The sequence below is a fragment of the Gossypium hirsutum genome, chromosome D10 (assembly GCF_007990345.1).
Source record: "Gossypium hirsutum isolate 1008001.06 chromosome D10, Gossypium_hirsutum_v2.1, whole genome shotgun sequence".
Classification (NCBI taxonomy): domain Eukaryota; kingdom Viridiplantae; phylum Streptophyta; class Magnoliopsida; order Malvales; family Malvaceae; genus Gossypium; species Gossypium hirsutum.
Window position 1 is genome coordinate 16,325,676 of NC_053446.1, and position 18,612 is coordinate 16,344,287.

Genomic DNA, 18,612 nt, shown 5'->3' on the forward strand with positions numbered 1-18,612 from the left:
ACTTTCACATTTGGGGATGTTCAGATAAGGCAAGGTCTTATAGGCCACATGAAAAAAATTGGACTCCAAAATAGTGAGAAGCTACTTTACTGGTTATTCTGAGTGATCTATAGGCTCTAAGTTTTATGATCCCAAAATTAGGAATATTTTTTAGACAAGAACTGCAACATTTTTTAGGATATTGAGTTTGGAGGGGGAAATAAGGTTAGAGACATTACTTCTGAGGAGGAATTGGATTCTAACTTAGTTCCTACTATCACTTTTGACGATGTTTAGGTTCTCATACCTATCATTGATCAAGAAATGAATTCAGAACCTCAACAAGACAATGTTGAACAACTTCCTATTCAAGATGAGGTAATTCTCCCAGAAGAACAAACATAACAAACTCAACAACAAGCGCCATTAAGGAGGTCCACGAGAGAAAGGAGAAATGATATTCTAAACGATTATGTTGTATTTGTCCAAGAACATGAGGATAACAATGAAATGATGGAAGATGATCCAATCAACTTTTTTCAGGCCATGAAAAGTTCTAATTCTCAAAAACGGATTGATGCAATGAAAGAATAGTATAAGTTTATGTAGGACAATAAAGTTTGGGAACTTGTCCCATTACTTAAAGGTGCAAAACCAATTGGTTGTAAATTGATATTTAAAACCAAGAAGGATGTAAATGGTAATGTGGAGAGATAAAAGGCACGTCTTGTAGCTAAAGGATATACTCAGAAAGAAGACATTGGTTTTACAAAGACTTTCTCTCCAGTTTCATTGAAAGAATTTTGGGATAATCATGACATTTGTTACTCATTTTGATCTTGAGTTATAATAGATGGATATTAAGATTGCGTTTCTCAATAGCGATATTGAAGACACAATTTATATGGTGCAACCAGAAAATTAAGTTGGAAGACCCAAAGAATATGGTTTGTAAATTGACAAAATCCATTTATGGACTCAGACAAGCTTCCCATCGATGGTACCATAAGTTTCATCATGTAATTATCTCATTCAGTTTTGAGATGAATATTGTTGATGATTGAATGTATCACAAATTTAGTGGGAGTAAGTATATATTTCTGGTTCTATATGTCGATGACATTTTGCTTATCGTTAATGATATAGGCTTATTACACCGTTAATGATATAGGCTTATTACACGAAACTAAGAGGTTTTTATCTAAGCATTTTGAGATGAAAGATCTTGGGACGCCTATTTTATTTTAGGAATTTAGATACATCGAGACCGATCTCTGGGTATTTTTGGATTATCATAAAAAAGTATATCGTTAAAGTAATCAAAAGGTTTGGAACGTAAAGTTGTTAACCAGGTGACACCTCTATCGCTAAAGGAGATAAATTTAATCTTACTCAATGCCTTAAAAGTAACCTTGAAATTCAAGAAATGCAATAGATTCCCTATGCATCAACTGTTGGGAGTCTAATGTATGCTCAAGTATGTACACGTTCGGATATTGCATACATTATTAAAATGTTAGACAAATATTTAAGCAACATTGGTATGAACCATTGGATAGCAGCCAAGAGGGTTATGAGGTATCTCCAAAGAATAAAAGATTACATGTTCATTTATAAGAGATCAGATCATTTAGAGGTCATAGGGTATTCTAATTTTGATTTCATTGGGTACCAAGATAGTAGGAAATCTACATTAAGCTATATTTACCTATTAGTTGGAGGAGTTATATCCTAGAAAAGTGTCAATCAAACACTTGAAGCTTCCTCCACTATGGCAGCAGAGTTTGTAGCATACTATGAGGCATTAAACCATGGAATATGGTTGCTAAACTTTGTCACTGTGCTGAGCATTTTGAAAAATGTAGAAAGACCACTCAAATTATTTTGTGACAATAAGTCAGTGGTGTTGTATTCTAACAATAACATGAGTTCATCAAAGTCAAAGCATATTGATGTAAAATTCCTAGTTGTGAAAGAAAGAGTGCAAAATGGACAAATATCTATAGAGCACATTAGGATAAACTCCATGATGGCAGATCCAATCACAAAAGGTTTACCACCCAAGGTTTTCCATGAGCACATTGCTCATATGAGTGTTACATTATTTGAGGACATCATGGTTTAGTGGGAGCCTATATTTTATTTGTTTTATTATTTTCATACAATTATATATTTGGTTATTTCTGATCATAAATAAAGTATTTAGTTTATTCATTTTGTTTGATACTAACCTCACTTAAGTTTAAGGAGGACCAGTTGGAAATAGGTATGTTTGGTTCACATTGCATGTAATTTCCATGCTACACATCCATGCTTGATCTATGTAATTTGGTTATGTTAATATATGTGATCAGGGATGGATTTAGTTACAATATATAAGTAACGAAAGTCGTCTTGGTTTTATGTTAACATAATTAATGGACGAGATTGTTTGGAATTCTTTTTTGGATATGATGGTAAAATTTTGATCTCATAAGGTTATATAATGACATATAATTATAGAGTAATTAATATATGTGGTCCAGGTGAGAGATTGTTAGAAAATATGGACATTACATATATAATAAAGGTAATTACATGCTATTATTTATTATCACAATACGTTAGCCCAAATTAAAAGTGATCTAATTTGGTTAAGGTTTACTGGGTTTTAATTATTAAACAAAGTATGTGTCAAATATGTGTAGATACTTTAGTAACTAATTTCTAATTAATGGTGGGTTATAGTCTCCAAATTACACACAATGTAACTTTTCTAATATCCAATCTTTAGAAAAGAGAGAAAATTTTCTCTAAATTTCTTGTGTGTTAATTTGGAAGATCAAAATCGTAAGATCCGAAAAATATCAAAGAATCGATGAATTCAATTATGCTTCCGCATCTAGTTTTTATTCATGATTTATTCTTGATAGTTTTACATAATAGATTCAAATTTATTAAATTTTTGTATCAAGTTTTTTTTCCGATTCTAACACGGAAAACCATGCGTGGAAGAAGTAAAGGTGGAAGGATTGTAGAGAAAAAAAGAGTCGAAAGGGAGAGAGATTGGGAAGCCAAATGGATCACCTTATTATGGGGTTTGAAAAGTTATAAAAAGTTTACTTTCATAAGCCACGTGTCCTTTTTTTACAGTTCTTTAACTTGAATTGTTGCACCATTATCTACTCACTCTTATTATCCGCGATAAGGTCTATAAAACTACAAAAAAAAAACAAAATAAGCATATAACCATTCGTGTCATTAGGAAAGTAAGCAAACATTACATACCTCTTGAGGGCTTAACAACTATTGTATCGTACTCGCCTGAAGTAAATCTGACAGTAGGGGAAGAAATAGGCTTATCCAAGTCTGGCCTCAGCATGGGTACCATGCATGGAGTCTTGTGAGGGATTTGTCATCTATGATCCGGGAGCCCTGCATAATTTGGAATGAAATTCCAATGCTCTAAACGTAAACTTCGAAGATATTTGGCTACAACATCCATCGAGTCATAAAGCCAAGAATGCTCACAATGCTTTCAAAGCCTAATATCCTTTATTCCATTTATCAAATTTGGATGGGTATATCTTATCGCCCTTTTGTTGCGAAGACAATAACGGAACACCCCACGAAGGGAGATGTCTTGAGGAATGACTAAGAAACCATTATGATTGACGAGATCGTGAATACCTCCCCCTTGCCACCACTCGGACATGTGTCAGCACAAGTCACATTATTGACCTTCGCATTGATTCCTATTGAAGTAGCATTTTAGCAGGTCACCTACTCTCAGTACCTCTTGACAAAACCACCCATTCTACCTATAAGGAGTCACCCACCTCTATTTAAGTGTGAACACACTTCTAAGACAATAAGGAGCCCATTTAGGCATGACAACCTCGTACTAATAAAGTCTTATGATACACACCTATGATTATCTCTTACGCATTTAGTGAGACTAAATGTATATCTTGCCAAGTCATACTAATGAACAATGAACCTATCCTATAATGATGAAAAAAGAAACAATCTTTTAACACTCTAAAGTTACTTTGGGCAATAGTCTTCTTGATCAGTTTGCCTTTTTCCCCTGTTTCAGCTCACGGTCTTTTTAGGTGAACCGACCTTTATTGCACCACAACGATCTCCTTTTTGCTCCTCTTTATCTTCCTTATTTGTTGTACGTTGTATCAATAATTTTACATCATAAAAATAAAAAAATAAAACAGTAGTTCGAATACTCATGAATTATTAACTTTTAAACCAAAGAATTGGTTTTTCGATTTTTTTAGGCCTAGTTATGGATTACTTTTAGTATATTGGCAATGAAAATTTTGAAACTCTACAATCACAAGTGAAATTAGGATCTTGCTATGCGTCTTTTAAATTGTATTAAAAAAAAGAATTTTGAAAATGATAAAATTTCAACCCGTTCGTAAAAAAAAAAAAACTAAATAATTACCTTTTAATAAAAAGAATGTGATCGAATATTGAAATTTAAAATTGTATGCGTAAAAACTAATGCATGCCACATGGATAACAAATCGACAAAGGTGGAGTGAAAATAGTGGAGATCTGCAAAAATGCCAGGGAAGATGCTACCTAAACTTTGTTTGGAATGTGACCGACAAAACTCTAGTTTTTCAATTTATTACATTTCTCTTCTTTCAGTATACATCTTTTAAAAACGTCTCAAACTTATTTCCTTTTTTCAAATAAGTCCTTATACTATTATATGTAAATAAATTTTTATTTCAACTGAAACTTTTGATCTATATTATGAGTTTCTTCACATATAAATTAAAAAAAAAAGATAATGTTTAATGACTTTTGTTTTTAATTTTAACACTTTCAACATAAATTTTAAAATTTACACAGAAAACTACCTATTTTCTTTTTATCACATTTTACTTACTTTTCACAGTGGACTGAGAATTGAGATGTGGTATTAACAATTTGATCAGTATTTTTTTAATTGAGTTAACAATTGAAAACAAGAAGGACATTTTAGTCAAAATTCTGAAATAAGAGGACCAAAAAGTAAAACTTCCCCAAAATGAAAAAAAAAAGTAAAAACAGTAAAGCTGACAAATTAACTTGGACGTCAAACTTTTTCCAGCGTATAATAAAGTGGCCACTGAGTCTGAGTGCAACACTTTTCCGGCTACCCACAACTTGCCTCCCACTCTTTCCTTTAATCGAATTCATTTCCTCCCAAACCTAACCCAAATTCAAGGCGTTGCTCTGCTCAGGTATTCTTATTATTATAATAATTCTTTGGTATTTTTGTCTCCAATTTTTTAAGCTGGGTTTTTCCCCCTTTATAGATTATTAGTTTATGTTTTGTTCACACGGCTAGTGTGGTAGACATTGTCTTCTTCCTCAAATTATTGCCATCCAAAACTCTTTACGTCTCCTTCAGTCCCCGTTCATTTTACTTTTCCTATTTTGACCAAAATGTTAGATAAAGAAACCACTTTTTGAAACTATGCAAACCCTTTATAAATTAATGCAAGTATAATAGAAAAAATGATATCTTTTTCCTCATACCACTTTTCTTCACTTTGGAATCTGTAGTAGATCAAGTTGCCGACTGTTTGTTTGTTTACTACTTGTTTTGATTCTGACTGAATTTGATCTGATGTTGGTATGGTAGAAGTAGTTAGTGAAGTTTCCGGTGACCCACAAACTTCGGGTCAACCAGCTGCTGGCTGTATAAGTCCACAGAATCAGCCTGTTTCAGTATCACAGATACAGACTACCGTTGATACGAAACATCCGAGTTCCGAGGTGGATGAGGTGATCTGCCTGCCTTTGCGCTTTCCGGTTTCCGGCTGTTTTATGTCTTTGTTGTTATGTTATTTTCTTTTTGATGGCTTAAAAGTTGCTATTTGCTATTTGCTATTTGCTATAAGGTGATAGTAAGCATCTGAGTTCCGAAGAGGATGAGGTAATCGACCTGCCCCTGTGCTGCCTGGTTTAGGGTGTTTATCAGATCTCCGGTTGTTGTTCAGCTTTTATGTTTTTTTCTTGCTTGCTTTCATCATGGTAATTCTTTTTGATTTGCTATAAAGTGATGATAAGCAATAGAAGGCGACTTATGATAATTGGTTCTAATGAGTGAATGGCTAAAATTTAACAGCAATACCATCATGGTTCTCTTACATTATATATAAAGAGTAAAATCATTCATTTGTTCATCTAAGAAAACAGAAATTTTAGTTGTTATTCTTCACATATGTTTTCTTAGAAGATTAAGTTTTATCCAAGTGACAGCGAAGAAGTAAAACTAAGATCCTTAGGTGCTTGCCTGCTAGAAGAGGTGCATTAGAAGCTGACCTCTCTTTCTCTTTTTATAAATCGTTTCTTTGTAGAGATACATAGTTTTCTCTCAGTCTACCATCTCTTATTATCAATTTCAAGTCCCGAGGAAAGTTATATATGCTTTTGTTTAAATTGAAACACTGTGTTCTGCGTTTTAAACAATGAGTTTCTGGGTTAGAAGTATCTCAGCACATGGTTTATGTTGATAGTTTAACAAGGTTGCAGCTGATCCATCTCTAATCAAGCTGCTTTTGTAATATTGCAATACACGGCTGAGCTTTGGCTATTGTGAAACATTTTATTTTTGGGTATTTTCATCTGCTTTTGGAATGCTTGAGAACTAATTATTTTACTTTCACCATTTTGATGGATTTGCATGAGGCATATATATTTTAGTAGTTCTTTGAAGTTTTGCTCTTTGTGCTTTTGAAACAAGGGATAAAGAAACCAAATTGTTGTTTTGCTGAGAACTTGATTCTCTTGCAGAAGTTGAGACACACACCAAACACGAGAGCTTCTTCTGCAATGGGGCAGCATGACAGTGCTGAATATGTTACTATTGGTGAAGTGCCAACTCCCCCGGCAGATAACTTCAAGAAAGTCTCAGTTTTACCACTTATTTTCCTGATCTTCTATGAGGTTTCTGGAGGTCCATTCGGGGTGGAGGACAGTGTCCAAGCTGCTGGACCATTTCTTGCTCTTCTCGGTTTTTTGGTGTTTCCATTCATCTGGAGCATTCCGGAAGCATTAATTACTGCTGAGATGGGCACTATGTTTCCTGAAAATGGTGGTTATGTTGTTTGGGTTGCATCTGCATTAGGTCCCTATTGGGGGTTTCAGCAAGGCTGGATGAAATGGCTGAGTGGGGTCATTGATAATGCTTTATATCCTGTTTTGTTTCTTGACTATTTAAAGTCTGCAATCCCTGCATTAGGAGGTGGCTGGCAAGATCTTTGCCGTGCTAGCTTTGACGTTAGTGCTCACATACAGGGGTTTAACAATTGTAGGATGGGTTGCTGTTCTTCTCGGGGTTTTCTCGATCCTTCCTTTTGTGGTCATGGGGTTTGTGTCGATTCCAAAATTAAAGCCTTCAAGATGGCTTGTGGTAAACATGAATCATGTGGATTGGAATTTATATTTGAACACGCTCTTTTGGAATCTAAACTATTGGGATTCTATAAGTACTCTTGCAGGAGAGGTAGAGAACCCAAAGAAAACTCTCCCAAAAGCATTGTTTTACGCTTTGATCTTAGTGGTTATTGGGTATTTCTTTCCGCTTTTAGTTGGCACGGGGGCTCTTCCCCTTGATCGTGAGCTGTGGACTGATGGTTATTTCTCGGATATAGCTAAATTGCTGGGTGGAGTTTGGTTGAGATGGTGGATCCAAGCAGCTGCAGCGATGTCTAATATGGGGATGTTTGTGGCTGAGATGAGTAGCGACTCTTTCCAACTTTTGGGAATGGCTGAGCGTGGGATGCTGCCCGAGTTCTTTAGCAAGAGGTCTCGCTATGGAACTCCTCTAATCGGGATCTTATTTTCGGCTTCAGGCGTTTTATTGTTGTCATGGTTGAGCTTTCAAGAGATTGTAGCTGCAGAGAACTTCTTGTACTGTTTCGGGATGATTTTGGAGTTCATAGCATTCATACGTTTAAGGATGAAATATCCAGCTGCATCACGACCTTACAAAATACCCGTTGGAACAGTTGGGTCGATTCTTATGTGCATTCCTCCAACCATATTGATTTGTGTTGTCTTAGCTATTTCTTCACTCAAAGTTGCAGTGATTAGCCTTGTCGCCGTTGTAATTGGCCTTGTAATGCAGCCTGGTCTCAAGTACGTTGAGAAAAGAAGATGGCTCAAGTTCTCTACTAGCGCAAACCTTCCGACCTACACAACGATTCCTCATTAAGATGACATATCGTGATCAAAACTCAAAGGTAAAGTTCTTGGTCAATTCGCGAGTCCATATACTCCATTGAAAAGGTGTTTTAGTTGCATGCGGGCAACAACTATTTACCATCTTCGCATTTAGAGTGATGGTAGATGGAATAATTAGAAGCAAACACCAAATTGTTGCATATCTCAGGTCTTTTCAACTATGATTGGTTTCCTTGTTAACTTTAAGCCAGACCTAGTTTATGCAAAAGCCTAAACAAGCATGTTTTTATTGCCGAATTTGATATTGTCAGAATTGGACCGATTGAATCGGAGATCAGCTGTCACTGTTTCGAACCAATCAAAAATTTTATTTTATTTGAAAATGAAATTATTTATTTTGCATTAATTCAACCGCTAGTTTTATGTTAAAGATTTGTGAGGCTCTCAATTGAGATTTGCAAATTTAAAATTTTAGTTTTTATATTTTATTTTTCTTCCTTCTGTTGCAATTATAAAAGGGGAAATAATTATTTTGTCCCTTAATAATTACAATACTTAAATTTAGTCTTTTCTCTAAAAAATATATATAATTTGAAAAAATGAAGAAGAAAAATCTATTATTTTTTCATGTTGTCAATAGAAACCTTTTTTTTTTAAAGTTAAATGTTTTATAATTGAATTTAATAAAAATATTTTTGATATATAACTCATTTGATTTAAATTTAAAAATACTTATTTAAATATGATTTAATGTGAACAGTACAAACACAAGAGACTTCACAATTATTGGGTCTATTTTTAGACTTTATAAGTAGGGTTAGGGGATTGAAATATTAAAAAAAGAAAAAGATATGTATCAATTTTTTAAAGCTGCTTGTGAAATAAAAAAATACACTGTAACAAATTTCGACTGCCAAATTCCAACATGTGTTTAGAGAAGCGAGCTAAAACATGTCCTAGTAATACTGATGAACTTGTTATTATTGATTTTCTTTTGTTTCATGTTATGAAGTTTCTACCGAATAAATTAAGGAAAACTCAAGTAAGGACAAACAGACTTAAAGCCTAATGAATGCTTTCCTTTTATATAAAAAAAACAACATAGTTTTGACAATCCAAAACATAAAAAGAAAAAAAAATAAATATTAAGGCATTGAATATGAAAGGTAGGTAGTCGAGTATACACTTGTCCATGAGTTGGGTCACTTGGTGGCCCGAAGGTCTGTCTGAAAAGTGGAAGGTTTTGAGTTAAAACATAGGCTTGAAAAATGGGATTGGGCAAAAAAAGCCTGTTTAGAAAATGGGCCAGACCTTAAGTAAGGCTTTTTTGGCCTGTTTTGAAAAAATCATTTTCTTTCTATTTTCTTCTTTTTTTTAATTCACTATTTGCTACCATTTCACAATTATGTTACCACTATTTTATTGTTATTATTTGGATATTGTATAACTTTTATTTTATTATTAATTTTGTTACTACTTTTTACATTTGTTTATTAAGTTACATTTATCTTAGTGGTATTTAAGTATACATATATATAAAAATTTATTTTCAATTTATTGGGAAACATTTATTTTAATATTTTTAATATTTTTGATGTATTATATATTTTTAAAATAATTATATAAAAAAATAATATGGGCGGGCTGGGCTTGAGTTTTACTATTTTTTATCCGGGTCGGGTTTAGGCAAAATTTTAGACCCATTTTTTAGCCCGGGCCTAGAAAATGGGCCTAATTTTTTTATTGGGCCCGACCTAAACCTAGCTTGGCCTAGCCCATGAACACCTCTAATAGTCACCAGTCATCCATTTTTCTACAATTTTTAAGGATTTATATTTCATGAAATTTTAAAGATTTAAAAAAATCTATAATTTTTGCAAAATTTAAAAAATATATATTTTAAAATTTTTAAAGGATTTTATATTGAAAATATGAAATATTTTATTTTATTTTTTATTTTTTTAATTTTTATGTAATTTTAAAGAGTAATGGTCAAATTGAAAAAAAAGTTAAGGACTAAAAAAATTATATTGTAGTTTCTATTATATTGAAAAAAGCATAGGAAATTCAATGTTTCAAAATTAAAATACAAAGATTAAATTTTAAATTTAAAAAAAATATAGAGTTCCGGCATATTTAAACCAATTCGTTTCCACTATATTTTTTTAATTGCCTTTTTTATTTTTTATTCTATGTGAAAAAACAGTTAAGGTTTTTATATTGAAAATATGAAATTTTTTAATTTTTTATAATTTTAATGTGAAAAAACAGCCACTTCCAGACATATTTAAAACTATTCATTTCCACTCTATTTTTTTTAATTGCCTTTTCTATTTGTTTTATTTTATGCTGCATCATTATGTTTAGTTTTTTTATCCGATGACAGAATTTTTCTTATGTTTTTCTTGGATGTTTTAAAAGGAGTTTATGAATTCTTTTTAATTCAATCATTATCGAATTGGGAATTGCATTAGTTAAATCGAAAATTGATAATTTAATTGGTTCAATCACCAATTAAATTCTTACAATATTTTTTGAATTTAATTCAAATAAATTTATTCATATGTATTTGAATTTCCTAAATCAAAATTTTTTAAATAAAGGTTCTAAAAAAACAAATCGGTTAATGGCTTGAATATTTGAATACATTATTCGTAATAATATAATAAATTTGAATATGAATTCAATGGAATAAAGTGGTTGATTGATGTCCATGTTGCTAGTCAATTATTGAATTATGGATCTAAATTGCTCAAACTCCTAATTGGTTCAACTTTACCTTTTGGTTACCAATTTACCAAATTAGACAATTTAGTCTGATTTATCTCTCGACCTCACTAAACTAAATTGGGACAATCGAATTGGTTCACAATAGGTTCTCCTCTTGGTCTCACCTGTCTAAATGTTAGGCGTCAATTCTAGGTTTTAAAGTCTATTCGATTTAGTTCATTTTTTTTATTTAGTCCCTAACCAAAAAACTAACCTTGCAATATTTTCATCAACCAACCACCCTAAGATTTAGTGGCTATACATCATCAACATACAAATTCAGTGAATTTCATGCTTAAATTAATCATCAAAGAAAACATAAAAAGCTAAGGTTGAGAAAATCTTAGTGACTTTTGAAGGAGTCTTTGTTGGAGATGATAACAACACTAATGGAGATGAAACCATAGCCAACCTTGAAATTTTTACACTTTAAAACTTCTCAAAGGTAAAACCTATTGAATACTTTAAAGAGAAATCAAAATAATGAGATAAAGTTTTGTATCTAATTGAAAGAGCGAAAGTTACAGTAAAAATGAACTACCAGCTACTAACTACCTAGCTAAGAAAGGAAAAATTGAAAACCTAAAAATTGTGAAATGAATAAAAGAGAGAGCTAATAAGATGACAAAGGAGGCTTTTCTTTGTTTGGCATCAAGTGTGTCTTTAATAAAACCAAGTTTACAACCCTAAAGTTTGACAAAAATGTCCTTGGAGTGCATGAGTTGACTTGAGTTGGTGTTGGACACAAAATTATCCTTGCAATATTTTTCACCCTATCAGGATTCAGTGTCACGACATCCTCGACAATAGGCACAATCTTAGCTTAGAGGTTCTTGATGTCGTAACACAGACTAACTGGTGTCGCGACACCTTCAACAGTGGCCTTGGTTCCTTCACTTCAACCATTAGTAGTGGAGTCGTGACCCCGAAAGCTTAGAGTTGCAACGCAACACACCTGGTGTCGTGACATCCTTGGCAGACTACTTCAGATTGGTTTCTTGTTGAAGTTTTGCTCCCTTGAGATGATGGAGGATCGATGTTGCGACACACATGCATCAATGTCGTGACATTCAAAGCAGTTGATATTTTTTTAGAGTTTGACATAGTCATTTTCCTATATGCACTCAAAGAAACCATTAGACTCCAATGACATAGTTTTTCCAATTTGGGTCACAAAAGGATCATAATGTAAGAAAAACTATTATTAACACTAAAAACTAAAAATAAAAGAAACATTAAAAAGACTTGTAAATTGCTTGAGAACAAACTCATCAAGTGTTTGAGAGAGCCTAACTTGACATATCAAATTACGACAGATCAGATATCAACCATACACTTTTTATGAGAGATTGGTTATCATACACAACACGCTCAAGCACAACTGGGTGTTGGACAATCAATCCATGAAAACCCAAAAGCTACTAATAACACTCTAGTAGATCAAGTTGTTCAAGAAAATCTAGAAATTATTGAAAAACTTGTTAAACAACATAATCCTCAAGAAAATTTTAGTTCAACATTGAGATCTATTAGAGAAAGGAAATCAACAAATTCTAGTGATTATATTGTGTATCTGTAAGAGTCTGATTATAACATTGGAGCTAAAAATGATCTTGAGACTTTTTCACAAGCTATGAGTTGTAGAGAGTCAAAATTGTGGTACAATGTTATGGAGGAATAGATGAACTCCATGAAAAGTAACGATGTCTAGGATCTTGTATCGTTTCCTGAAGATGTAAAAGCAATTGGATGTAAATGGGTTTTCAAAACAAAAAAGAGACTTAATGGGCACTATAGAAAGATATAAAGCTACACTCATCGTGAAAGTATTCACTTAGTGCAAAGGAATTGATTATACAAAGACTTTTAGTCTCATATCTAAGAAAGATTCCTTGTGCATCATGTTGGCCTTAGTAGTTGGTTTTGACTTTGAGTTGCAAGAAATGGATGTGAAAATCACATTTCTCAATGGTGACCTAAAAGAAGAGGCGTACATGAAAAAACCTAAAGGATTCTCCTCTAGTGATGGTGAATATTTGGTATGCAAGCTGAAAAAGTCTATATATGTAACACCTCTCACCCAACCTGGTCGTCGGACCTGAGTTTCAAGATGCTACCACAGACATCGTGTAACAACCCAATTTTCAATAGTGTTAGAAACAATGGTTTTAGGACCACAATTCCAATGAGCGAGTCAATAAATATTATTCATTAATATTTACAAGTTCATTATAGTGTTCTATTGATCCTTGATTTGGTAATTGGGTTGACTGATTAGTAATGTTGATGTAAGGACTAAATAATGAGAATTATTGAGTACCTAGTTAAATGTATTTTATAAGAATTGATCAGGGTGTTATGTAGTGATTAACAATTTAACCTCTCTAACCCGGTCTAGACGTTAGACCCAAATTTGGGAGATTACATCGGGTAGCGAGATGGCTTAGTATAATTGGAGTTTATAAAATGACCAATTTAAAATATTTATTTATTTTAGAAGAAAATTTAGTCTAATTTCAGAATAACTCGAGAGTTATCAAAAATCATTTTAGTTTAACTTTCCCAAGTAACGATGACTTCTTTATGAAAACTTAATTAATTTTTCACTTAATTCATCTGTAATAAGGTAGCGAAAAAGTGGTTTTTACTTAGTTTTATTAAAAATATATTTCATACCTTAATTAAATAAAAACCATAGTTTAAATAAAGCTAAATGTTATGAATGCTAAATAAAACCTGATTATGAGTCCCATGCCACAAAATAAATAAAACGGTACAATTATGAAATAATAGAAATTATAGAAATAAGCTTGATAATATTTTCATAAAAATAAAACGTTTTCGAGCCTTTTGTATGTCGTGTCTGCGTCCAGACCTAGTGGGTTATCTGTAAAGATGGAAATAAAAGGGGAGTGAGCTATGAAGCTTAGTGTGAGTTCAATCACAAGAAAGCTAGTGCAAACATTAGACAAAACATATAGAATATTAATTCATAGAATAAATCAAAATTAATTAACAATACATAATATTAGTAAATTAGATCAATTCATCAACATAATATCTCAATGTTCAAAGTCATTTATTTGTCTTATGAATACAATGCAATTTCAATTAATTAGAATAGGTCTTACCCAGCTCCGCTACACTCTAGAATAGGAGTTCCCTAGAACTCTTCTACCTTTACACCACGGTGTGGATAAATCACTAATAAAAAAAGGATGGATGAACCACTGGGGTTTTTTGATAAAAATTTTTTGCAGGCACACTGCCAGTAGCTTGTGGAAGTACAACACATTTGCATATTAAATTTGCTAATACGGTGTGGGTAAACTACTAATCGATGTAGATAAAAGCTGCTAATTCGATGTGGATAAACCACTGATCGGTGCAAACAAGCTGCTAACACTTTCTTCTTACATATAGCCCCACCCCATATAATGCAATATGGAAAGATCAAACAGATTAATACGGTAGCATTGAATTTTGCTTTTAACAGAACAATACGGTAGCAACCAATATGCTTATAACAACTCAATATAGTAGCAAATAATATGCTTATAGCATATCAACTTAGTAGCAAATTGTCATGTTTATTAAGTGTTCGGTCTAATGGTATCATAAGGAATGCCATACGTACAATTACAAATACAAATACAATAAACATGTGTATTATTCGTAATTCATGGAAATATTTATATAATATTAACTCAGTCAATTAGATCATGGATTCTAGTATTATTCATATTATCAAGAACTCAATTGAACAAAATAAAACACTAAAAATAGTCATGGAATCAATCAGGGACTAAATTAAACAAATCATAAAATTTTGGAAAAAATTAAAAAAAATTGTAAAGTTGTAGACAAAATTGTAAAATTTGAAAATAGGGGAAAATGAAAAATTTGAAAAATAGGGGTAAAATTTTAAAATCTAAAAAAACTAAGGGTAAAATTTGTAAAATTTAAAAAATATGGGAAAAACTGTAAAATCTAAAAAATATGGGACATACAATCGTGTGATTAGACTGTGTGGAAAGCCATGGACTGTGTGGAGGGGGTGCACAGTTGTGTGGTTGGGCTATGTAACAGTCTGAGCCCATGTGAGAATTAAAAACTTAGGGTTTCAGAGGAACATAGTCGTGTGAGGGGTCGTGTGTTCCACACGAGTGGCCCACATACCCGTATGGTTTTCCATGTGGCCCTATTATGAGGCATGGTTTGCTCCGATTCACTTGTAAACCAACACACACCTGTCTCCGAGAGTCTGATCGACATTTCTCACCATTCAAATCTTATCTGATGCACTTAAAGTGGTTCTTTCAAACGATATTTATACATGATTTAACATTGGGTATCAAGATTCAATTAAGATTAATGGAAGATTTCAGCAAGAACCGTAAAGGATTGATTAATCGAACATAAGATGAGTGTTAGACAGAAAATCTATAAAGATTCAAGATCAAATTTTGGGTTTGAGGCGTACTTATCGCTTCTTGGCAAGAAGTAAGAATGTATCTAGTGATGATTATGAATCTAGTTGAAAAACAACTTTAATTAGGAATAGATTTTGATTCGAGAAGTAAAAAATAATTATCAAAAATAGAATAAAATTATGATGTAAATGGGAGAAAAGAAAAGAAAGAAGGTTTAAATACAAAAGATGGAATCAAAATTCTAAGGGGATTTGAAAAGGGCAAATTGAAATTCTAATTAGGAAAAGAGAGTAAAAAGATGGTGGAATTCTAGTTCTATTGGAATTTTGAGGAAGGAGAAAATTGTGAATTCTAATTAGGAAAGAATTGGGTTAATTCCTATGGTTTGTAAACCTTAGGGGTGTCAATTGTAATTTTTCTAAATTTTTGTCAAATCTGAAATTAAAATGAAAGGGAAAAAGGAGGCTGCAATTCAAACCCTAGTTTCAAGGAGTATCAACACCTTACCATTGAGCCTGTAGATCATTCTTGCTTAATTTTTACACTTAATTTTACATATTTTAATGTTTAGAGTGTCTTTCGTGAAATTGTGAAATAAAAAGGGAAGAAGGGATTCAAACTTGGGTCAATTGGGAAAGAAACCAGCGTGCTAACCATTAGGCCTAAGCCTATTTCTTGTTCAGTTTTTACTTCAAATGATATTTTTTGCTCAAAATAGAAGGAAAATAAATAGGAGAAGGAAGCTTAAACCTAGGGCCTCTAGGATAAGGGAAGAGCACTTAACCACCAAGCCTAAAACTTATTTCTTGCTTAATTTTATTTCTTAATTGTATATATTTATTTCGAGTTCAACTTACCTATTCTTTTTTAGCTTATACATTTATTCAATTTATTATTATTAAATTATTTAACTTTATATTTTTAACACATTCCTATTTTAGTTTATATACACTAATCAATTCTCATAGTCAAGTCTCATTATTAATATTTTAATTCATTTTACCCATTTTCTAATTAGGTTTTAACTCAATTAAAACACACTATTTTCAAATTAAACCTTGAAATCAAGTTTGGTTTTAGGTTAATTAATATAATAATACTTGATTGTATTATTTTAATCTTTTAATTAATTATTTATTACCCTAATTTCAGTATTTGTTTTAAACCCTCGGTTTATTTACAATACACAAAGATAACCTCATATATTAGAGCATGACCACTCTCAGTATTTAAAAACCCGATTCTTCTAACCCAAATTTTGGGGTGTGACAAACCATGTTTGCTTAGTAATGTACGGTTAGTGTTGAGTATTTAAGTAGAAATTTGTAGTGGATGGAAATAGAGTTTTTCATTCTCATCTTCCTCCAATGAAACCATCTTCACTAAAGAAGAAAGAAAAGCTCTAGGTAGTTTTGAACAATTGACTTTGCATGTAAGTGTTTTCAAAGACTATTCTTCATGAATTTCATGTTTTTGAGATCGTTGTAGCTAACCTATATGTCTGACTTCAAAATTGTTAAAGTTTGAGGAGTTGTCATTGATGAATTGAATGTATTAACATATAGCTTAAGAACCAAATCAACTGGTAGATAACATAGGAAAAGGAAAGATCACGGATTAATCTTCGATATTGTACTTTTGTTGTTGTACCAGGTAAGCTCAAATGGTAATATTGCGTTTAATTATGAAATGCTTGAGTTTGAATGAAAATAGAAAATGTTAACGAATTAGCGCATGAGGTGAGAAAAGTATTGAATGGTAAAAAAGAATGCTTAGATACGATTATGGATCCCAAATGAACAAAGGATACAATTGGCATGTCAATAGGGTTATTGAGCACGTTATGGGTTGTAAAATAGATACAAAGAAGATAAAGGAAGTTCTTTAATGTTATTGGAGTCCAAAATTTGTTGCGGATTTCCAATTATAGCTTTTATGAGAAAACTGGCGTGTTATCAGTTGGAAAAGCTCTTATGAGCAAATTGGCGTGTTTTGATTGGTTACTTGCTACCCAGTTTTGTTCATAAATTTTTTTTGGGTTGACTAGTTAAAGTTTGATTTTTTAACAGTGATATATATATATGTACGCTAAAAAAAGGATAGGAATATTTGATAGTAGGATCGTGTTTTAATGATGTGAAATACATGGAAAATGTTACATGATTCAATGTGATGCACTCACATTGTACGTGTGAAATGTGTTAACAGGGAGAAATGTGTTTTAGTCAAGTTATTTGTATTAATGTTTTGTAAGGTGAGTATTATGTTTAAAACATATGAACTTGCTAAGCATATTGAATGCTCGTTTTGTTGAATTTCCCTGTTCTTGTAGTTATGTTCTGCAGATCTCAGCTCGAAAAATCAATCCACAACTCACACTATCCAGTTTCTGTTTTGGTAGATTTTACTTTTAATCTTACACTCGGTCAAGTGGCATGTATACAAGCTTAAATTATGTAGAAGTCTATTTTGAGGAAACTGAATGTGTATAGTTGATGATCTAAATCATGGGTATTTATATATATAAGTTGATGATGCTTATTCATGTGTATGGTATTAATGTGTAATTGCTTGAATGGAAACAAATGTATGTCTTGAATGTGTGAATTTATTTGGTTTCATTTGGCGGACTACATAAATACGGGTTGTAAAAAGGTTATGACAAGTATGAAAGCTGTGGATAGTAATTGTGTGAGCATTCATGATAGATGATCCATGCGTGATTTAATATGCGGACTCTGTGAAACCAAGCTGATGTGGCGTACTGTCTAGAGATGAACAAACCTGGAAAACACGTTTGGAAGCTAGTGGACACAACTAGCGGAGTGTATGCGAGAAATTTGGCGAGTTGATTTAGGCATCATTCTTGGCAGGTAGTCATTTGGCAAATAACATTGGCAAGTTATGTTTTATTTTTTCCAATTTAAACTTAAGTATGCTTAAGTTGATTGATGATTGCTTTTAAACGTGTTTAGAAGAGTTTTAATGATTTTAACATGAAATTCTTGTTAAACTTTACATGTGAATGTTCTTGCATTTTCATTGTAGCATCTCGCAACTTGGGTCCGGTAATTGGATCGGGTGAGGGGTGTTACACATTGGAATAGTCATATATAGATTATATCATTTAATTCAGTTTAAAACATCAAATTATTCCATTTACAAACAAAATAAAATTTATAAACAAAATTGAGACTAAATTGAGCTTACAATTATAAATTAATAGCTTCGAGCATGCATAATGACCATT

General features: G+C 32.2%; 1 protein-coding gene across 1 annotated transcript; it reads left to right on the top strand.

Annotated features, from left to right (window-relative positions):
• Window positions 1–5,249: 5,249 nt before the first annotated feature.
• On the top strand, window positions 5,250–8,571 carry LOC107914455 (probable polyamine transporter At1g31830). Its single transcript, XM_016843374.2, is given in 3 exon segments — window positions 5,250–5,757; window positions 6,769–7,223; window positions 7,225–8,571. Coding segments are annotated over 3 exon segments (1,572 nt in total). The 5' UTR covers window positions 5,250–5,607; the 3' UTR covers window positions 8,192–8,571.
• Window positions 8,572–18,612: the final 10,041 nt, after the last annotated feature.